The 24,337-nt window shown below is 36.4% G+C and overlaps 3 protein-coding genes across 3 annotated transcripts; 2 read left to right on the top strand and 1 right to left on the bottom strand.

The window, feature by feature from the left end:
* Positions 1-15,883: 15,883 nt before the first annotated feature.
* Positions 15,884-18,010, top strand: LOC137730067 (patatin-like protein 6). The gene is made up of 2 exons (XM_068469135.1): positions 15,884-16,961; positions 17,396-18,010. The coding sequence occupies exons 1-2, from the start codon at positions 16,002-16,004 to the stop codon at positions 17,771-17,773; spliced, it is 1,338 nt and encodes a 445-aa protein (XP_068325236.1). The 5' UTR covers positions 15,884-16,001; the 3' UTR covers positions 17,774-18,010.
* A 3,040-nt stretch (positions 18,011-21,050) lies between these two features.
* Positions 21,051-22,315, top strand: LOC137729179 (uncharacterized). The gene is made up of 3 exons (XM_068468030.1): positions 21,051-21,162; positions 21,262-21,315; positions 21,881-22,315. Exons 1-3 carry the CDS (start codon positions 21,151-21,153, stop codon positions 22,148-22,150), a joined length of 336 nt encoding a protein of 111 aa, XP_068324131.1. The 5' UTR covers positions 21,051-21,150; the 3' UTR covers positions 22,151-22,315.
* Positions 22,316-22,338: 23 nt separating this feature from the next.
* Positions 22,339-23,559, bottom strand: LOC137729178 (uncharacterized). Its single transcript, XM_068468029.1, has 2 exons — positions 23,411-23,559; positions 22,339-23,046 (listed from the first exon to the last, which is right to left on the bottom strand). Exon 2 carries the CDS (start codon positions 22,969-22,971, stop codon positions 22,489-22,491), a length of 483 nt encoding a protein of 160 aa, XP_068324130.1. The 5' UTR covers positions 22,972-23,046; positions 23,411-23,559; the 3' UTR covers positions 22,339-22,488.
* Positions 23,560-24,337: the final 778 nt, after the last annotated feature.

The raw sequence follows: 24,337 nt of genomic DNA, 5'->3' as shown, positions 1-24,337 counted from the left end.
GTGTGGTCGTCCTAACGTTGATTAGAGATGGTTTTCCAGATGGTGCATGGATCCATGCGCAGTTCTACACAAATCATATATATCAAAACTTTATAACTTCGTTTATCGTTTCTTATTAAGAAAATCTAATTAAAAGAATTTGAAAACTTTGAGTTTTAATGATAAAGATAAAATAAAGGGTAAAGTGAATAGTACCAGGATTGATTTTTTAGTGTAAAAATGTGGTTTTTCGTTAAAGTGAACAGTACCATGGACTTTTCGTTAAAACTCCCTTCTTATTATTGACTGTAAGAATTAATGTATTAGCTGTTAGATTAGGGACGAATTCATGACACAACTTTTGTTACATAGCTTTTGACACATTTTTAGGGGCTTGCTCTGTAATGTATTTCAACGATCCGAATTGTCTATCTTTTAGGTCTTCCTTCAAAAATTATATCTACCAAAAGGCACTTAAATCTAAAACTATTGACCGTTAAATTAAGGGTTTAGGGTTTTTGTTTTTTTTAGAACCGTATTCTATTTATCCATTTTTCTTCACTACAAATGAATGTCTTAATGGTTTTAAATTTGTCTAATTTTGACAATGATGATCTATAAATGATGTCCTAAAAGATAGACGGTTCGGTTTGGATCGTTAAATTTGTCTAAACTTTTTCTTTTTATAGCCCCATAGCATTTCGTTCACATCCAAATCAAGGGCATGTAATGTATATGGAGTTTGATGTACTTTGCTTGATTTTGAAATCCAGTTCAATATAAACTTTTAAGGAGTCAATAAAAGTCACATTGTATTGAATAAAGAATATTAATAACTTCCAAAAAGTCTATGAAAATTTTGTGGTATTCAATTATGACTTTTTGCAAGTCTACAAAAATCTGGGTGTATTCAAAATTTCATTGATTTTAAAGATTTGAAAAAGTCAAGGACTTTGATGGACTTTGAGTGCTTTTATGGTAAGTTTATTGTCATATCAAATCCAATCTCTACCCCTAAGATTTTGAAGGATTTCATTTTTTTTCCACTCCACCACCAACTTACCATGACGATCAATCCACCCCACCGCCACCATGATCATAATCGCCGTCACCAACTTCACTGCCATGAGCATCATCATCATCGCCACCCCCACCCCTACCTCCAAACCACCTCGACTACTACCACCTTACCATGACCATCACCACCATCTTGTCATGATCATCACCACCATACCACAAACTCTTGCGACCACCTTTTTATTGTCGTCATCACCACAACCATGACCACCTTCATCATGGCCGCCACCTTTACCGCCAATATCACCACCCCATCACAACCGCTCCACCCCCACTCCTCCACCACCCAACACTACGCTGCGGATACTATTTTCCATCCCTACTATTATCTTCGCCACCAAAGAAACCACATGTACTATCACCAAATTGCCAAAAATACCACATGGCACTTCCACCACCGCATACGATCATTTTGTCATGGTCATAATCACCTTTTTTTAATAATGACAAATTTAAAAATAACAATACTTTATTAATAAATTGATCATTAAAAAGTCAATGACAATTCACATATTTCTATTAAAATCCATGATAAAAATCTCACAAACTCCAGATTAAGTTGAAATCCATATGGATTGTAAGGAAGTCACATAAACTCCTTCGAAATCTATGTATTCATAATTCATGAAAATTATCAAATGCTATATACAATATACACCCCCCAAATTCAAGGTGAGGCTCCAACCGCTGTATTTTTAATTTTGTTGAAAAGCCATTGTTTATTTTAGTGACCTTGACTATGGAGAGGGAAGTTGAAACTCGGACACATAAGATGGAGCACATTACGCTTGGCTAAACCATATATTCAAGTAATAAGTTTTGCACGGCGAATGTGTGGAATCATACAATTAATATAATGTTCTTGTGTTATTAATTTAGTGAGTGAAAAAAGAGGGAGATCGGCCAGAGAGAAGAGATGGGAGAGAAGAGTTTGATGAATTTTGTGTATCGTATTCTTTATGTATTGTGTCTTTATTTATACTAGTAAATGAGAGAGAATATTTGCTATCCAAGTAATACAATTACAACTAAAAAACTATTTAAAAGATATTATAAAATACTACACATAATCTACTAAGATTTACACAATCACACTCCTAATAAATTTAAAATTGCAACAAAGGTGATTATTTTCTAAAGCAGAAAGGCAACAAGCACTACTCTCTGCTGGTCCACCCTTTAAAGCAAATAAATTGAAAGATCTTCGAGGGAGATCTAAAAAAGCATACCTTAAAAAAAAAGAATGGGGTCGATCATCGATCATGAGAAAAGTAAAAGCATGTTCCAATTTCCATTTTCAATTTTTCCATACAATCGGCGTAAATGGAGCTTATATTATGTTAGATGGACCGACCACTAAACTAATGGGTCCTACTGTGTGCTACATTCGTAAAGATTTTAGATTGTTCGCTTAGTGGCTGTCCATTTTGTCCATGTTACAACTGTGGAAAATGAATATGTGGGTATTTGGGGGATTGAGGAACTACAATCATCATCCTGTTAGCGCTAGGGTTGATCGATATCTTTCACCTAGAAAGTTTGACAATTTGTTTATGCATGTGCATGCATAGATGCATGCATGCTTCAAATTACATGGAAGAGGAAGAGGATGCATGTTTTGGTCTCGTGCATGCATGACGTTACCCTGTCTGTACAATGCAGATACAAACATATCTAGGTTGAACTTTTCTACAGTACCGTCCGCCACCAACCCTGTAGTTATATCCACTCACACGTTTGGTATATCTTATTATGTCATAGAAGTATTAGGTCCAGTCTTATACTACTAGACCTTATCGATTAAGATTGAACAGTGGGTGATTATAATTCTTCAGACCATGAGATCTAGAAAAACTTACTCATAGTACGTAATTGTGTGAACAAGTTAAATCGCCTTGGAAATGTTTGTGTAAGTTCTTCACGTGCGCTATATACATATACATACATATATATATATATATATATATATATATGTATATGTATTCAGTGTTCTCGATCTCTGTTGGGTGCAGATGACACAACAACAGAAAATACTAGGATCCAGTAATGGTGCTAGGGTTTTGAAGGAAAGGGCAACAGGAGTACTGCTGTACTGGAGATTATTATTAGAGCAGTCGATGAATACTTGGATAGATAGGTTTTCGTTGCAAGAATCCTCCAGACACAACCAGTCAAACCTTGCTCCGGCCCTCATTTTCCATGGCATAATTCATAGGTGTAACAAGATATTACAAACACCAACACCCCCCACCCCACCCCCTCTTTCTCTCTTCTCTCCCCAACCCAAAAACCAAAAAAAAAAAAAAAAAAAAAAAAAAACATAACTTATTCACAATTGATTGGAATTGACATTTGACATTTTTTTTTTCCCCACAATTGATCAGTTATATAGAAGGTATTGATAAAAATGAACATGTGAATAGCATCACCCTTTGTTAAAAAGAAAACGTGCAAAGTCAATATTGAGATTACGGCAAATATCCTTACATAAAAGTGATGGTTGGATTTGGTAGAAGTTTTAGTAACTCCTTAATTGGGTCGAAAGTCTAATAATCTCATCGCATGTCCGTCCCATAAGGGAAAGAGAATTTGCGTTCTCCCTTCATAATCGCACATTTTCATTGTCAAAACTCTACCGTAACTCATTTCTCAACCTTCATGACTTGTATTTGGATGGTGTATGCGGTCACCAACCGGTGTTACCCCAGAACTTTTTCATGTTTTCTTTGTTACGAAAATTCAGTAAAATAAATCTCGTCCATCCGAGCCAAAAATCTTGTTGATTATTTTTAAAATCTACAAATATTTTGAAGATTTTTCTTTTATAATCAATCAATGGCAGAGCTAGGAATTTTTTACGGGGTGGGCTAACTTAAAATTTTTAATCTTTATAAATAAAGAAACTTGATACTGTATCTTTTATAATGTCAGCTAGCTTAAAATGATGTAAGAAAAATGATGGTTTGTAAACTGTATTATATAATTTTATATAATTAAACCTAAAGAATTCAGATTAGTGACTAAATATTTAGTAGGCTGCATTCGAAAATCAATTAAAATTATATGTAAAATTTTATTTTTCACCAAAAACTACCTGGGCTATATCCCAGGCAGCCCTTAACCTGGCTCCGCCAGTGAATCAAAGTATAAAAGACCTTTATTTTATTTTTCAGCAAAAAAAAAAAAAAAAAAAAATTACAATAAGGGATTAAAAGTGCAATGCAAGGCGATTGGGGTGGCGGTGATGATGGCAATTACACCTACGGATTCTAATATAATTTCCAAATCTCCACTGTGATATAGTTTTTAAATGAGGATCCCACTCAAAAGGAAATTGCATTCAAAGTACATGTACTGTACATGGAAAGAAAATCTCTCCACTAATCCATAGGCCGATGGCACTATATATAGAGAGTTCACACATCACTTCGGTCTTCATATACCTCTGCCCCCACCCCCACCCACCCCCAGCCTCTCTCCTGAGTTTTTCTTTGTAAATACGTTTCCATGGCGATCAACGAGGAAGCTTGCCTTGGGCATGGAGGCTGCAGCAAAAGGTGACTTGGGTTATGCCTGGCTCCCTGTATGCCACAAGCAGAAGTTCAATTTCTTGATTGGCTGTTGTGGGTGGCGTACGAGGAGCCAAGCATACTTTCTCTCTTTCTTTTAGTCGTCTTGCATTCTGCTTGTGCTTGCACATATAAGATTTAAGTTCTTTGGTGCCCATATTTGAATCACCTTCACCCACTTGCTGCTGTACGCATGCTTTTCATAGACAATACTTGAGTGAATTAAACTAGTCGTATCATCTCAATTGACCTCATAATATCGTGTGATCTCTCTAACGAAGTGAAGCACATCTACGCACTTGGTAAGTTGAGACAGTGTAGAATGTTGAATATGAAGTAAACGTGCTTGATGCAATACCGTTGCATTCAGTGTTTGAGTGACACTGGTAATTCCGATAAAATTAAGCGAATTTGAAATTTTCACATTTTGTGTTATCAAGCATGGTAATATTCAAATAGTGCTAAGAACGGGTTTTTTTAACAGGTCGTTGTACCCCGAAAGCCCCCTTCCCCCCAAGCCACTCCCGAAGACCTATTTTACCTTCAACCGTCCAAGCTTTCCTTCAATTTTTCCTTTCATCAATGAGTTGAAAATCTTGAGTATCCAACAAAAATTCCCAAGCATTTTTTTTTAAAGAAAGTAATTAGGTTAAGATTAATATAATCTTTAGTAAAGCCAGCGTAGTTAGCTTAGTGGTAGGATGATGGGGTAAACCCTCTAATGTAACCAAAAAAATTACAAATTTTTAGTAATTAGGGATAAATCAAGAACCAATTTTGACTTGACTGGTTTTATCTCATTTTCCCTCCTAAAATTGACATTTAATTTTTTTTTTTTTTTTCTGTGACATTTCACTCCATTCCGTTAAAAAACCTTAAGTTCAAGAATCTTTTTGGATATTTCACTTTTTACGTACTCTTTTATTAAGGACTTTTCCAATAACTATTATATAAGATCCAAACTTTCTTGTAATAGGGGAATCTATTTTTATATATTTGCGATTGAAATAAATGCAAATTAATCAAATTAGTTTTATGATGTAAAGTAAATTTGATCTTTGAAGTCTCAAAGCCACTGTTGTCATTTCATGCTGTAAAGGACGCACAACGAAATGACAAACCCTGCTCACTTTTTCTCCAAACGGATTTAATATGGCTTTTTTGGGAGTCCAATTACATTAGATGTACTGTTGCAAGGACTAGTTCCAATGAGAGGAGACACGGAGTACAGATTAAGGCCTAATTTTCTTTGCAGATTGACAATGACAGCTTTGTTGGCCATCAAAACTCAAAAGAGGACTATTGAATGAGATGTTCACTTTTGTTTTTCCATCATGCTCCATCCCCCACCACCATCAGCAGCAGCAGCTTTAATTGGCATCTGATTCGCATTCGTTATGTGCCAAAGTTTACTGTGATTGCTGCTAAAGAACCCTAGCTAGCCTCCTGTCTCTGACCTGAAAAAAAGATGCGTTGAGAGATGATCATAGACCGTGATTGATATAGATCGTAGCCTTTATTCCCAGACAGCACCTTTATCTGTATTATTTCTCCTGTGTATGATTTAAATTTATTATCCGAATCATGGAGAAAAGATCCCTACGGATCACCAGGAATTTTGTTATTACAAGTGTTGTGAAATGTCCGTCGCGGATATCCCAGCTTTACTAAGAATTTCGTTACCCTTGCCAACAATTCACTTCTGCCATACAAATAATTTATCGCTTTACGATTTGCACAAAACAATCCAATTTACGTATGATTAGGTATGATAATGAGTAGGCTAATGCGAATTAGGGTTATTTTTCAACGTTTCTCCACCATTTCATGAACGTGTTTGCTCAACAAATGCTCCAATAACAACATAACAACATAGACCAGATTCCAGAACATTGATGGTAGAAGACAATCCTTGCCTTCCAAGTTCCAACTCAAGAGAAGAATGGAAGCCCATAATTAAATATGATGAAAGGACCACAAAATAGAACACGTATCCTCGCCGGATCCTCTTTATGAGGATCCTGAGAATTCGTCAATCTTGTTCTTTCATTGTACATCATGTGGTCATAAATTATTTTAAATATTTTTTTTTTAAATTAGACATAAACAGTACTTAATAAAAACTAACCCGATAATATATAATAAACAGACATAATTCATATAGTATCAGAATACTCATCAAAAGATCCGGAGAGATCCTGTTGGCACAAAATAGAGCCTTATCAAAATTTCTTGACGTGGAACCAACAAAGCAAAAGTAACAAGGCCCAATTTAAAGAATTTCCCCGTGTAACTAATTAAACCCTTAAACTTATCTGAATGGTTGTAAAAAGGAATAGGATCCTCTCATGAGCTTAGGATGGTGATCCTTCTGACCAGTTCATCCGAACTATTCAAATTTAATTCAACGATTTCAAATAGAAAAGTCCTTTAAAGTTATAATAATTACAATATTGAATTAAATTTGAAATGTCCGGATGTGTTAGTTAGGAGGATCCCCATCCTCAACTCCGAAGATGAGCCTATTCCTTTTTACAACTATTCAGATAAGTTTAAGGGTTTAATTAGTTACACGGGGAAAGGATAGAAAAAAAATATTTAGAAAGACACAAGGTCAGCAACTAGGTTCATGCATTGCACATTTGGGCTATGGTCTCCAAGTTGGACCCCTAACTTGTGTTTCGAATAGAAACCAAACACTACACTTTGCCTAGATGTAGGGGAATTTCTAAGCTACACAATTGGCAACCTAATTTAGTATCAAATTTACTATCTACGAGATTCGAACATAAGATCTCTCACTTCCAAGTAGAGATGAATTCTTTCTTTTTGTATTGATCTAGGGTTAAAAGGTACTATATAAGCAACCTCTCTAGGGTGCTAGAGTTGTAATTTTTCATATCATCCAATAATAAACTTTGAAACTATTCTCAGTTATTGGTGAATTTAGTTTGCTAGTAGATTCTAACTTAGGCTATTTCGTTCTCCATGTTCATTAGATCACAGTCCGTCAAAATAACTACGTACTAACTGCTCACCATCCTCCCATTGAAACACACATCAGAAAAACCGTTGCCAACTCCCTCTAACCGCATGGATGGAACAATCCGAAACTGTGTACTCCACCGGGAAGCCATTGCAGCCAGAACCACCAACGTCGATAAAAAAAGCATATCAGAAAGAGCACGAAGGCAAAAGCCGTCAACTACACAAACTGTAATGCTTCATCTTACCACACCAATAAATGACTGGCGTTGCATGGAACAAGCATAATTGACAGTCCCCCAAATTACCAGAGAAAATTCCAGCGATTAACCCATGGGTGAAAATTACGTAACAATCACCCAAACACAAAAAGTAGTGTCTATTCTCCGGTAAGGAGCTCTTGTGAGACTGGGTTCAGTAAAAACAGTTTTGAAAAAGAAAAAAAAAAATGGTTTGAGGGGTTCCGCAAGCCTTCTTTGTTTTGTTGCAAAACGGTCTGCGGACTTGGATGTTTTTGTTACTTAAACCCGATTAATCCTCTCTTAATCCAACCCGGCTTTGACTTGCAAAATGTTATCTGAAAACCACGATAAGGAATAACAATTGTATCTCTGTTAATTTTGACTATTATTTTTATTTAATTTATTAAGTCTGATGACCAAAAATCAATTGAAATGTGTGAAAGTTTAAAAAAATAAATAAATAAAAGTGAAAAGCACCCCCATTTGATAATTTTCTCAAAAAAGGCTATGGGAAAGCCTCATATATTACACATGAATGACCAATGCATCCAATTGGTCGAAGGCTTCCAAAGTTATATGGTTTATAGCACCCGTTTGGTAAGCCGTAAATCTTGTGTTCAATTCTGAATGGAAGATCCGATCAAGGAAATTTTCTATGGTAGAATATGGTTTTTTTGGGCCTGGGTTTAAAAAGAAAAATATAATAAAGTATACTTTTATCCCAACTTTAAATAAAATTTATCTTTACTGTTATAACTTTAATAAAACTTACTTTTATTAAGAAATTAGTTTGGCTTCTGATTTACTTGTGGTGGGTTGCTTGCACAAGTCCAGGGCAGTTATCTGCCTCAAATATCATAGAAGAAAGGTTGCTCCAATCCAAATCACCAAACGAATCCTTAACTTTAGGTTAATTACCCAAACAGCTTCCAAAACAATAATCAAATAATATGTAGGGAAGAGAATTATCATGACTCAAGGCCATGACAAATGCTATATATAACCACTTACTAAAACTAGAAACCTCCACAAACAAACAAGCATTCGTTTTTAAGTTTACTCTTAAGCATTGCGTATCTCAAATTCTCAACTGTTTAGAGTCTCTAATCATATTTATGTAAGCTTCTAACACAATTCTTAACTCCTTTTACTCCTAAATGAAACTCCCAACGTAATCCTCCTTAAAACATCATCATTCATGGTACATACATACATATATATATATTGCATGATTCAGCATACTGTCGGCTACGTATGTCCCAGTAGTGGACCTCCATATATCAAGTAGCCATCCATGCATGGCAATGATGGCATGCAGCCTTCGGTTACAAACCGGACCCGAATTCTCTCTTCTTTTTTGTAATTCTTTTCTTTTAAAATAATAAATATGATTTCTTTGCAGAATTTCTCTTTCATATACGTGTCAAATTCTTGGACTACCTCTTCTAATAGAAATATACAAATATTACTAGCTTGTGACATTTTTTGGACCTCTCCAAAGGTCCAAAATCAACCTCAGACACATTTTACATTATTGTACTAATTAATATTTTAACCCAACTTTATGTAACCTCTGCTTTAAGATTACAATACCATATGGCATATAATAGTACAACAATTAAACTCATTAAAATACGTAACCTCTGCTTTAAGATTATTCCACTCTATCCACACCATCAGACAAATTTGACTATTTAAAATCATAAAACCCATATTGAAATCAAGCAGCGTTATTTAACTAACCCAAAATGATTAAAGATGTAATTAAACACATGATTATGACACCAACAATCCCTTGTCGGGTGGAAATAAAAAAGTTGGTCTTAAACAAATGATTAAGATTGTAGTTAGATAAAAATATTGAACTAGCAAGGGGGACAAGGACTAGAATACGTGGTGAACAACGTTCATCATGACGTTGTTTTCTACTGATCGAGTTCTGGGCCGAAATCTACTTCTACCAACCGATTCATTTGGCGGTGTCCCCACTCGGCTCGGCACAAAATATCGGCCGCAGATTTCGTTCGTGTATCTTTTGCTGTTTTTGTTGGGACAACTCATGGAAACTTAGGATGTTTATAATGTTTTATGGTGAATTCGATTTTTGAGCGTCGGTGGTGAGTACTGTAGTGTTGGTTGAGGAAGCCGTCACGAAAGTGCAGTAGGTCAATAGATCTAAATGGAAATCAATATGGTCCTCATGGAATTGCAAACCATGAATGCACCTTTTCAGAAAATTTGGTATGCATGAGCATATAATATAAAGGGACAATGAACTTGGAAGGCTTAAACATAAAAAAGGAAAAAGAACGTGGAAGACTTAACAAAACCGGAATTGTTCTCTTACTATATAGTCCATTTATTGGTTCGTTCTCTTACTATATAGTCCATTTATTGGTTTATTGGTTCTGTTGTCTGAGTATAAATCAGAATTGTAAATTATACGATTTTATGTACTTGTAGGTGTTTTTTGAAAAGCTTTTATTTGTCTAGCCATATTTATGGGATGGTCTGATAAAAAAAGTTTGAAAAATTTAGTATCGGCACACTTGTTTTTCTTGTAAAAGATGGCATTTCATAAAATGAAAGCTTGAGCAACGAAAACCTTACATACTTTTTTTAGTAAAGGGTATAAACTATATTATAGGATTTGAGAAGTTAAGAGAAAATGAAGAAGAAAAGAGAGAAATTATGTAATAGTTGTTGTGTATTGTAAATACTAACACACTGTTTAATCAATTCTAACATGTCTAACAACTCAATGCATCAGATGATTCTGCCTGTCACTAAATTAAACACATAGATGTCACTTAGTAAAGAGTCTTTCCCTTACTAGTCAAATGTAACACTATTTGATGAAGAAAACAGACTTCAGAAAGTAGTCCAAGTGGTTTAGCTGATTAGAGTAAGGGGTTGAAAATCTTGTGTAAGTGATTCAAATGCACTTCTCCAAATAACACATGACTAAGAGAATACCTAAATACCATTCACTTAGATAAAAGAAAATGTTGAACATCACGGTCAAATTGAATATTTTGCTTAAGATAGAAACAAGTGATTTTTATCACCAACTAATGTTCATAATGTACCGATGATGAAAGTTACTTGATGAAAAAGATAGACAGAAAAATATCATAAAACCATCTCATGGGAGTTTAATTTTCTTATTCTTCTGTATTCCTTCCTTTGAAGGAAAGGGTTGGAATGAGTATGTATCTTCATTTCTTTTTGTAAAATGTGATTTAGTTAAGGTAGATATATACAATAATACAATGCTATATAATTAATAAAAAGGGGAACATCACTCATATTAAAATGGAGAAAAGAAAAGTTTCCATCACAAAGAAGAATAAAACGTTGGGACCTATATTTTGCGGGAGCTCGTGCACAATTACAATAACAAAAGAAAAAAAGAACAGTGTGCCGGTAGTTTGAATGAAAGAAGAGGGATTGGACAATGAGAAGCATCTTGGGAGGAGCCAACCACGTACATAGTGCTGAACAAAATATATAGAAACTTTAAGTAGGTCAAAAGAAAGCTGGTTCTAACCAACCGGTGGGATCATCACTTCATTAGCTCTTTTATATTATCATCACTTAGTTATTTTTTATGGTTGGAGGTCCTTCCTCTCTATTTTGTTGACAACTTGACATGACATAGAGGTAGAGCCAAATGTGTCAACACCAAAAATTATTGGGGGTTTGCAGCAGCTGCAGCCAGAGACTTTGAAACATTTGACAATTTATTGGACAACGTCAATGAGGTAAAAGTACGTGTGACACCGTGATTGATATATATATATATATATATATATATATATATATATATATATGGCTAGAGAGGATTAATCATGGGAGATATCAATGAGGAGGAGGGTGCTACTTGTTGCCATTTTACAAGTCTCACTAAATTTCCGTACACAACTCACCTGCAGGTTTGGGTACGGGGCCCGGCCGGACAACTGTAATTGACAAGATGAATGCCATGCTAGCCACTATCTCTTGACGATTGAATGTATCAAAATCTGAAGAGATACGCTTACATATTGAGACAACTGCTCATGGATAGCTCAAATTAATGTTGTAGGGGTATATTCATAATTCATTGAGAAGTAGTTTTCACTCTTCAATCAACACATTGTTCAATGGCGGATTTAGAAATTTGTTTCCGTGAGATCATGGTTTAGTGGGTAATTTGCTAAACATCTTTACATTTGATCTTGTTGTGAGCAGAGAACATTCATAGAATGAGGTTTTTTAACTTTAATCCTTTAAAAAGATTGAAATTTAAAATAAACGTAGTGTTAGATTACATATTGATTATAGTCCCTTGATATAATCTTAATTCAAAATAATTAATGTGCATTTTATTTAATGTCTCCCATTAAATATTTAAATTTATTAATATACAAATTTTAATTTATTTTTTTACCAAAAAAAAAGTTTTTTTTTTTAATTTATTAATTTTATTTGACATTCTTCAAACTTGAAAGACTCAATTAATGTACCTAAATGTTAGTACCAAAATTTATTATATTGAACTAATGTATTTAAATGTTAGAACTGAAATGTATGTACTGAAATATACGCACCGAAATGTATTATATTGAATTAATGTACCTAAATGTGTCACATCCCCGCCTGGACCCCATCACATCTCGGGCCCGCTCCACCACCGTAGCACGATATTGTCCGCTTTGGGCTTACCATTCCCTCACAGTTTTGTTTTTGGGAACTCACGAGCAACTTCCCAATGGGTCACCCATCATGGGATTGCTCTAACCCCATTCTCGCTTAACTTCGGAGTTCATACGGAACTCGAAGCCAGTGAACTCCCAAAAGGTCTCATGCTAGGTAGGGATGAGAATATACATATAAGGATCACACCCCTGGGCGATGTGGGATGTCACAATCCACCCCCCTTAGGGGCTCGACGTCCTCATCGGGGCACACACGACCAGGGTTAGGCTCTGATACCAAATTGTCATATCCCGGCCCCGGGCGGATAACTTCCTGGGCCCGCTCCACCACCGTAGCATGATATTGTCCGCTTTGGGCTTACCATTCCCTCACGGTTTTGTTTTTGGAAACTCACGAGCAACTTCCCAGTGGGTCACCCATCATGGGATTGCTCTAGCCCCTTTCTCGCTTAACTTCGGAGTTCCTACGGAACTAGAAGTCAGTGAGCTCCCAAAAGACCTCCTGCTAGGTAGGGATGAGAATATGCATATAAGGATCACTCCCCTAGGCGATGTGGGAGGTTACAATCCACCCCCCTTAGGGGCCTGATGTCCTCGTCGGCACACACGCGATCAGGGTTAGGCTCTGATACCAAATTGTCACATCCCGGTCTGGGCCCCACCACATCTCGGGCCCGCTCCACCACCGTAGCACGATATTGTTCGTTTTGGGCTTACCATTCCCTCACGGTTTTGTTTTGGGAACTCATGAGCAACTTCCCAATGGGTCACCCATCATGGGATTGCTCTAGCCCCCTTCTCGCTTAACTTCGGAGTTCCTACGGAACCCGAAGCCAGTGAGCTCCCAAAAGGCCTCGTGCTAGGTAGGGATGAGAATATACATATAAGGATCACACCCCTAGGCGATATGGAATGTCACAAAATGTGTGTACCAAAATGCATGCACCGAAATGTATTATATTGAATTAATGTACCAAAATGTATTATATTGAATTAATGTACCTAAATGTTTGTATCGAAATGTATGTACCGAAATGTGTGTACCTAAATGTATGCACTGAAAATGTATTATAATGAATTTAATGTACCTCAATGAAGAAGACAAAGTACATCGAAATATATTGTATATACAAAAATTAGTTTATCTAAATGTTTACAATAAAATATATTACGACAAATGAAATGATATAATTTATTCCTAAAAAGAGAAATAATTAAAAAATAAAAATGTTATTAATAAATGAGGTTATTAATGTATCAAGGTACTAAAATTATATTTTGATCTTATTCATGGTTTTAGTCTAAAAGTCATCTTTACCAATGATTAGAATGAAGTTTTCTATCATAGAATTTAATCACTAAATTGTATAATGAACAAGAGCAAACTTTCTTTGAGAGTTCATCAAACGACCCCTTACTGTTATTAGTATGTGGATATGCTGTCATTTGTAATGAAGTAATAAAGTCACATTTACTAAACTTTCAAAATAAGTATTACAGCGTAAATTAGAATGTTTATTCATGATAAGTGAAACCGTATGTAAATTCAAACTTAGTATGACAAAATAGCATTAACATGTATATCATGCATGCATCTTAAAACAAAAGTTGTAGTAAAGATGCATGAGAGATATGTGAGATATCTGGCAGAAAATGTCGGTTCCTCCGTACATGGAGATCGAAGCCGGTGAAGAAATAAAAAGAAATTAAAGAATCATACGAACACCCACGTGTTATTAGGACCTACAAGCATTCTCAGTTAACATGGCTTATCAACCATCAGAAGACTGAAGAGCCAGATAGTACTACTCTACTCTAGTGAGAGAGAGAGAGAGAGAGAGAGAGAGAGAGAGAGTAATGTACGTAGTATTTGATTAGTCGCTCTCTTCGGAGGAGGGGCTCAACTCGATATGGCTGTCTATCTATATATGACAATTGGGCAGTTTAGATCCTATTGGAGACGATCACATTCACATATTAAAAGTTCACTTTGGATCGATCTGTCTCCAGCCGAAAACAAATATATTTTCATTTGCATTGAGCAGTATTATGTAATCTATTCAAGGGAAAATGCTTTAGGGAGTCATGAATTTGATGTTTGTTCACTACATACATACGATGGATGATCATTAAATTCAAATAGGAACGTTTTATAATCTAAGGTATAAACAGTTTTTTTTTCCGTTTTAATTACATAACAATGACGATGATTCTTATCAGAGACACGTAAAACGTCTGAATGTGAAACTCCATTGAATGTATCTATACACATACACGGAGTGAAAAGAAACCCTAAACGCTAAACTTGAAACCCTAAAAGTTATATTTGAAATTTTGAACATGATGACTGTAGAAGATTGAAATTTGAAAGAAACATGGCGCTTAGAAGTAGTACTGGCTAGTACTTCCATAAGTAAAGGAGACGGTGCGAAAGAAAGGAGATGAAGTTGAAGTTCCAATAAAGCATTAATTTCTTATTTGGGTGTAGCTGGGTTTGTATCCCTCAAGTACTCCCATCGATCCCTTCCAATTCCATGTTCTATATATCTGCCAGAGAGGTAAGATAGCAAGGTACCACGGACATTTTGGTACAAGGCATCACGATAAGATTATTTATGGGATCAATCATTTATCTTCTAGCCCTCACTCCTCAATATTAATATTCAAACTTTTAAATTGCACCCCAAATCAATTAAATTCTACGGCTGGAATGCTATATAAAATATAAAATGAAGTAAAACTAAAGATTTCACCGCAAAATAACACTTTCTATTTCATAACTAACACCAATGATGAGCCAAGGATCAACCCATTGGCTAAGAATTTATACAGGAGTGGGCTAATTTATTTTTCGTGTAGTATGGAGCGAGATTTAGGTGTTTGCTGTAAGCTAAACTTCTTTTTTATGCCTCTATCTTGGCATACAATCTCTTCTTTAGAGTCAATCGGTAGCGGTCCTCCTTTGAATCAATGTTGAGAATAGTTACCATTCAAAAACGCCAAAACCCCCTCTAAAAAAATATTTTCTCCCCTCCTAATGATCAATACAAATTTTTTAGAGATCATACGGCGGTTTCATAGCACCCTCCTCCAACATTCTACAGCTGCATTTTTTTTTTTTTATGAATTAAAGAAAGCTCACTTGGTCGTATGGTACGCAGCTATGTACCTAAGAATGTTCCAAGAGGGTCACAAATAACATTCGACCCAATATTAAAAATATCACTCCCACACATCCACAAACTTCCCGCACGTACCTCTTCAAATCCCACCACCTATATAAACCCTCCTACTCCCTACCCATCTTCATCATCATCATCCACAACACAACAAGTCAATATCTTCTAAAAGCACTTCTACCCAGTACTTAGCTAAGAATCTATAAGCTAAAATCCTTACCTATATTTTCAGCACGTACGCTGGTCTTCTTTTGCATTAAATCTACAAAAATGGCGGCTCCCATGCTCAACATTGACACAAACTTGCTCGACGTCGACAAGCTCTCCTATGAAATCTTCTCGATTCTCGAGAACAACTTCCTCTTCGGAAACCCACCAAGCACAAAACCTCACAATGTCTCCGACCCCAACCGCGCCGATCTATCGACTCCTCTCCACCACATGCATTCTAGCAAACAAGTCACCGGAAAAGTCCGAATCCTCGCCATCGACGCTGCCGGAGCCACCGATGGCATCCTCGCCGCCAACGCGCTCTCCCACCTCGAGTCCTCTCTCCGCCGCAAGTCCGGTGATTCTAATGCAGCCATTTCCGACTTCTTCGACGTCGTTTCAGGGTCGGGCGCCGGAGGCATTCTCGCCGCCCTCCTCTTCACCCGGGGATTGAAAGACGGGTCGACCCGACCCATGTTCACCGCCAAAGAAGCCCTCGACTTCCTCCTCCAGAACCGCCGCAAGATCTTCAAGTCGTTGCCAGGGGGGATTTTCCAGCGGGTTTTCCGGCCGGCGAAGGCGGAGAAGGAGAGGGAGAAGCTCTTTCGGAAGACTTTCGGGGAGCAGTTGACTCTCAGGGACACGCTGAAGTCGGTGCTGATCCCATGCTACGACATGTCCTCCCGCGCGCCCTTCTTGTTTTCGCGGGCGGACGCGGTGGAGATGGACAGCTACGATTTTAAGATCATGGACGTGTGCGCTGCCACGTCGTCTCAACCTGCCGTTGAGGTGAGGTCGGTGGATTGCAGAACGAAGATCATGGCCGTTGATGGAGGGATCGCAATGAACAATCCGACGGCTGCGGCTATTACGCACGTGCTGAATAATAAGCAGGAGTTTCCTTTCTGTAACGATGTTGAAGATCTGTTAGTGGTGTCGCTTGGAAATGGAGAGTCCCAGTTTGGAAATTTGTCGCCTTCTGGCTGTTTGAGGATCGCCGGTGAAGGAACTTCAGATTTGGTAAGAATTATGATCCTTTTTTCTTTTATTTTTTATCTGCATTGTTAAAATTTATGTGAAAGTAATTATTTGATTTTCTAATGTGAACGGTGGATGCATCATCGTAGCAAATCACCTCATGTCACCGTACAATTACAAGATACTTGAAAATAAAAATTCTCTTAATTGTATAATAACATGTAGTGTTTTATCTTATGTACCGAGCACACTACCATGATAAAGGGGTCACTTAATTATTAAGAACTTTTTTTATTAGCTAAAATAAACAAAGAGGCTCTCTTGGCTCTTTATGCAATATTTTTATTTTGGTGGTTAAAAATTAAAATATTTTGTACAAAATAAATCTTAAAGCATATTTGGTGCTCAATTAATTTAATTTTCTTTATGATTAGGTAACCCAACTAATCATTTTGTTCTTTTGTTCTAAATTAAAGGTTGATCAAGCCGTTTCAATGGCATTTGGACAATCCAGAGCAACCAATTATGTCCGCGTGCAAGCCAACGGAATCATATCGAAAATGTATGGAGGCCACCAAAACCCCAACGACAAAAATAGGAACAAAATAGACATGCTGGCCTTGACAGATGAAATGTTGTCACAAAAAAATGTGGAATCCGTACTATTCCAAGGTAAAAAAATGGTGCAGAGCACAAATGTGGAGAAGCTAGAAATGTTTTCCGGGGAGCTGATTAAGGAACAAGAGAGGAGAAAAACTTGCATTCTGCCAACCGTGGCGTTGAAGCAGACTTCTTCATCATCGCCGAGCAGAACATCATCCGCCACAACCCTATCTATGTCATCTTCGTGCTAATTAGTGCTCGAGTTATGTACGTAATATATGTTAAGCATTTGTAGCCGCTCTTGATGTATGAGATTAAGTGTCTGAGTCTGAGCTGAGCTGCTGCTGAGTTGATTTTGATTTTTGTTGTATGTTTATTTGCTAGTTAATTAGTGTAATTAAATTTTATGAGAAGGGTGTTTGCAATGTGTATATTAGTATGGGATGAAGGCAAGAAAATTGGATTTGTCTATAGTTTGTATGTTTTGATTCTACTGGAGTCAATTTGTATAATACATATTTAATTAATTATTTGTAATTGTACTTTAGAATTGGCTTTTGGTAGTGGCAGGGGAATAGCATGTCAGATCTGAATTCCCTCCACACAATCTTAATTTAATTTTCAGATATTAAATTTAAGACCTTTTTTTGGTCAATAATTGAGCAGTATAAACAAAATAATGAAGTAAAAGCAAATTTTTTATTTGCTACCTTAACTTTTATCTAAATTTCAATTTTTTACCTGAAGAACAAAAACAAAAACAAACTCAAAATTATAAGTATATTTGTTATAGAGCGTTACGGTCCTTTCACGATTCAAGTCTAATTTTCATAATACTTACTCCTTTTGAATTCAAATATGAGCTTTCCACCCTAAAATTAGGCAACAATTGAAATGATTTGGAGGACCCTAAGTTTTTAGGAAGGGGAAGCTCATGTTTAGTGGCAAAAGGAGAAAAATGTCGTCCATGTCAATCTTGAATGTGAAAGGACTGAAACAACCTTATATGAGAGGCATGTGCGGTGTACATGATTCATTTTAAATGAAAATTTTTATTTGGTGAAGATTTTGATTGAATTGATGCTGTGAGGGCAAACTAAAATAAATTACAATCATTATTTCGGGTTTGATATTGTTTTTCAGGTAACAAATTTAAAGTTGGATAATAGTTAAGGTAGCAAATAAAAAGTTTGCCTCATTATTCTCTTTAAACTAAGTTACTCTACCCTTGTGGAGAAGGTCTTCCTTTTCGACACACTGCGTTTCAGGTTCAAACTCTTTCCTTTTATGTAGTCTTTAGATGAATACATTACGTAAGAATGGTAGTTTGCCTTGTTATTTTGGGCCTCCTACTTGTAGTGGCCCTTTGGATTTTGGGCTTTTAATGTGTGATTACCTTTTCCATCAAAATAAAAAATAAGAAAAATGAAACTTGAATCTTTGCCTTGAAAAAAAAAAAACATGGGGCTCGAGCATTCCATCCCCAACAGAATTATCTTGGATTATTTGGGTGAAGATCCTGGAAATCTGTAAATTGTATCCGTTTATCGTATATCATACGATTAATTTTTATCAAGTACTGTTTGTATTTAATTTTAAATAAAAATATTTAAAATAATTTTTGTCCGCATAATATACAATTAACGAATACGATTTACGGATGCTCAAATTCTCACAAAACGGATCCGGCGAGGATCCGTATTCATTCCATCCAATTCTAACAAGGAAGCCGAACTAGGTCGGTTCGTTCGGAGACTCAAACAAGTTTACGTTTGGTCGCCGACATTACTGTCGATATAAATACTAGTTCCACGAAAACAGGAAAACCCAAGACCTAAATTTACATAAAGTTCAAAAGAACCGAGAGCTTGCAGAAGAAGGCGGCAAGCGGCGATGTCAACAGCGGATGGCCATGTCTCAGAAAGCCTCTCTGATATCGACGACTCCGAGGTATGCAGATAATGCATGCATTGCTTTGATGCTTTCTTATTCTTCTTTTCAAATTTCTGAATTGTTTTCGTTGAATTGTGTTTGCCCGTGTTCCATAATCTGATGAATTGAAGGGTAGGCGTTCAAAATTTTCGATGATAATAATAATTTAGTTTGCATGTCGATGTTGTTGCAATTGTCATTCGTTGTTATTGTGAAAAGATTCGTTCTTGGTTCATGACAATCGAACACATTTTTCATGTCTGATAATTAAGGGGAAAAATCTAATGAAAGACAAAAGCAGAGATCCTGAAAGTTATACCCACTTGCCCATCAGAGAACACTTCCATCATACCCTACTCGGTAGTCGGTATAGCGATTTAGGTTCGTATTTGATTGTTGCTTCTGTTTTTGCGTTTGTGAATTTCGATATGGAAGAACTCATGCTTCTGTTTTTTAGGTTGCTGGGTACCTTAACAGCAAGGAGGCGGCGCGGTTTAAAAGAATCATTTGGGAAGTACTCAACAAGGACTACGATCAGGTAATGCCTTTGCAAGTTTATAAGTTTTGACACAATTGTTTTCACAAGGATTTGTTGCAATGTTAGGGAATTTCATAGTTTCTGTTTTTCGAAGGTTTTGTTCTTATTTTTCGTCTATGTTTTTGTTGGTCACGACTGTTCAGAGTGAACGATCCATGAGATTTTGCATTTGATCATGACCGTAGTAGTATACATTTTCTTTGTAGGGGTTTCTGGTTTTCTCCCTTCCACTCTTTGCCTCTTCATTCTTCCTTTACTTTTTAGCTCAGTGATTTTTTGGAAGTTCTCAATTCTCTCTCTTTGTACTTTTATAGTCTCTCTTTTCATGCTTGATTCAAAAACCCTAATCTTTGATCTCTCTTTTCTTTCTGGTTTCTCTAACTTTTAGTCCCCAAATTCGAAAAACATGCTGATAACTAAAATTTGCAACAATCCTTGGTCTTCCAGACAATTAACCTGTTTTTTAGTCCTAATCTTTGAAACTATGGCTAATCTACAAACTATATTTCTTTTAAGACCCTAAACACATAAAACAGCCAGTTCTGAATCTGAAAAGCCCACCAAATGCCAATTTCAGTTTTCGTAATCTGTTGTGTTAGAATGATAGTGTATATGTCTTAGGACTGGTGTCTTGCTTGCACTTTTTTTTATGCATTTCTTTGCAGTAAAGTTATGCCTTTTAAAGTAGGACCTTCTAACTAAACCTTGGATCGATTCATTAAATCACGTCACATGGCTAGCTGTGTGGTTCATCCAAATCTTTACTTCCCTTGAGTTTATCTTCGTATATTCTAGACTGTCATTTGTGCTTTGTACTCTAAAGATTATGCTTTGGAAGATTCATTCAGTTTATTCACCATTCTTTGTCGTTCTTGCCTAAATTATGAACTGTTATTGGAGTCGCTCCTGCTTCCAAAGTAGTATTTGGATACTGGTTAAATGGTTTAAACTTTTTTTTAATCTTATTCGCATTTGATTTATTTTTTAGTTTTGTTCTTTTGTTATCTGTCTTTGTTTTACTGCCAGCATTGAGTCTTAATCATTGATTTCTAATTTTGTACATACAACGGTAAAATTTGGTAGGGAAGGAATAGAAAACGAGCCAGAAAAGCCAAGAAAGCTGCACCTCAAGAAAAAGCCGCCAAAGTTTCTACTGGGATGAATAAAGAGGTAAGTGAATTAACTGGTGGTTACACTGGATGGGCTATTTTTAAGTCATATACTTGTATTATTCAACAATTACTAACGTGGCATTTTTTTATTTTGCAGAGGCTGAGTTCAAAAATCGACTTCGATGCTTTGAAGAAATTAAATGAAGACCTTGTAAGTATCTTTTTCGCTGGCTTATTTTAGAATCATTCTTGCCTTACTCATGGCTGTGCAATTCCTTGTATTGTGCTTATATCAAACATTTAAGGTCTAGTTTTTTTGAAGGGTCAAATATTTAAGGTCTAGTTGCTCGTTAATTCGTTAATTTTTTGAAAGGTCAAATATTAGTATGTTTATGCGGTCAGTGGGCAGACGCCAAAATTTCTGTTTAGTGGGTAAAGGTCCATCAGAGTTGTACAAACTATGGCAGGATAAAACTTAAATGTGTAAAACCGTGATCTTTAGAAGATGGTGATTAAGGATTGATTAAGGCTTGACAATGGTATCTGAAAATCAGTCTGGTGTTTTACCAGAATGATCAATTATACAGGCTGTTCGTTAATCGGGCAGCTGATGGAAGACTTTAGGAAGTAGGGAATTTTTTATCTCATTATATGGTTAATAGATTCTTGGCCATCTATACTGATTTTGCAATGTAGTTCCATCCTTGTAGGTTTTAGAACTTTTCAATGTATCCCAAATTTGCTGAATCTGACCCTTTTCTCCGTCTGTTTTCCAGGGACCTGGATTTGAAGGAGGCACGGAGTCTAATTGTGGCAGTCGTCGTGATGAGCAGCTGTCGAATCAGAGGAGGAATAGTTTTGAAGGCAGTCGTGATGAGGAGCTCGAACGTGAAAATACATACAGTAAAGAGGTTGAAGCCGGAAAAGGCTATGAAGATGATACATATGTTGCAAGCGACGAATATAGCAGGTACAATTATGATGAAGAATGCAATTACGAGGAGGGATACAATAACGACGATGGATACGATTTTGACGAACCATGACTCAAATAGTAAAAGCTGTTTTCTTGAATTTGGTTAACGTATTCGTGAATCTGTTTTATCGTGTTATGATCGAAAGGTTAACCGATAATCTGTTCTGTTTTTAAGAATTTTTTGAGAAGCATCGACTGGTTTTTAACAATTGTATCAGTCTGAGGAGTACAATTTGAAGATTGGAGCTTTTACCGATCTAAAAAATTATTCTTAACCATTTGTATCAATCTGAGAGATTCAATTGATCATTGCTTGCATTACAATTCACTACAGAAAAAATTATTCGACGTCGAGAAATCTTTCACATAATACTGACTGAATAATGTCTCGTTCAAATTCCAAGCTGTTCATAGTTTGCTAGAAACAGCAAGGTACTTGGTATGACGGCCCTGCGCAATAATCTTCCCAGTCTTCTTCTTCCTGAGCTCAACACTCACAACACCAACACTTTTTCCAACACGTAACGTCCTGGACTCGATCTCAACTTCCTCGCCAGGAAAAGCCGAATCCAAATAGGACACATTGATCTCCACCGAAACTCCAAAGTTGGGAGCCCCAGAGGAGAGGAGTGCAGCTGATCCTACCAAATCCACAAGGGTTGCTGTGGCTCCACCGTGCATGAAATTGCCCCCGTTCAGCAGACGCGGGGGTACCTTGAAGGAGCAAACAATGCGTCCGGGTTCAAGGAGGTCGACTTTGACGCCTTTCATGATGAAGGGCTCGAAGAACTTGTCCGGCAGAGTATCCATGGCGACTGCCATTTCACCTTTTTTCTCCAAAAACAACTTCACCATCTCCATACTCGTTTCCTCGGTTCCTTCATTCTTCATTTCAGCGATTGCCTTCAGCTCGAACTTCTGTTGCTGATTTGAGGCCTATGAGTGTTTTTCTTTCGCAATTTTAATCTGCAAAATGATTTTTTTGGCCTCAATCCTAACAAAAATTACCATCCATGCAGAAAAAAAAAAAAAAAAAAATCCAGATCTTGCATACAAACAGATCAAACCCAGAAACCAAAACCCAATAACAAAATTTCCCAAATATTTTTCTGAGAACAAGAACACCCAAATTCAAGAGCAATTTATTCAAAATCCCAGATTTATTCACGAATTATTAAATAAAAACAAAACCCAATTCATGGTTGGGAAATGAACAAGCTTTTCAGAAACAGACGCAAAATTTAAATCAGGGATATTCTGATATGAAGCTGAATCAAAGAAAGACAGAGAAAAAAATAGGTCTTAGTTAACAAGAGAAAGAGGTGTGAACCTTGAGGAGGGCTGTCGGCTGCGTCCGTTCTCTGAGTCTGTCGTCGCAGACAGAAATGTGAGTGAGAAGATACAGGTGACATGTGGGAGAGGAGGGTTTGGGAATTTGGCTGATAAATAGTAATAGTCACAATGGAAAATTGCACGGCACATCCCCAGCTTATGAATATTTAACTTATTCCCTTCAATTTAATAGTCGCCACGTATTCGAAGTGGATCCGTCATTCAACTCAACTTAACTTTTTGGATAATGTACAAAAAAATTACCTCAACTATTGGTATCACGATACTTTCATACATTATCTTTTAAAATTAACAATGTCATACCTCATATTTAGAATTTGGTGCAATGTTATACCTTCTGTTACTTGACCGTTTATTTTTCAGTTAAATGCTGACATGACTTGATTCAAGATCTATTTTCTATTAAAAAAATATTTAATATTTTTTAAAATAATAAAGAAAAGTAAAAAAAAAAAAAAAAATCCCTCTGTTCGTCCGTTCCCCCCCCCTCTCTCTTCCCATATTCATCTTCTTCCCTTCTTAATCTTCAACCAAAAAATAAATAAATTTTTAAAACCCATCAACCCCCTTGCGGAAGAAGAAGAAAGAGAAGGAGGAAGAAGAAGACGAAGAAGAGGAAAAAAAGGAGGAAGAAAAAAAAAAAAAAATTTTGAAAACCCATCAACCCCCTGCGGAAGAAGAAGAAGGAGAACGAGGAGGAAGAAGAAGAAGAGGAAAAAAAAAGAAAAAAAATTTTGAAAACCCATCAACCCCCACCCCTGCGGAAGAAGAAGAAGAAGAAGAAGGAGAAGGAGAAGGAGAAGGAGGAAGAAGAAAAAAGTAATAATAATAATCCAACCTAACCTAGTTCCCCCCACACCGCCCCCCCCCCCCCCCAACCCACCAAAACAAAAAAAAAAACCCT

Source organism: Pyrus communis, chromosome 3 (assembly GCF_963583255.1).
Source record: "Pyrus communis chromosome 3, drPyrComm1.1, whole genome shotgun sequence".
Classification (NCBI taxonomy): domain Eukaryota; kingdom Viridiplantae; phylum Streptophyta; class Magnoliopsida; order Rosales; family Rosaceae; genus Pyrus; species Pyrus communis.
This window is presented reverse-complemented; position numbering and strand designations above follow the sequence as displayed.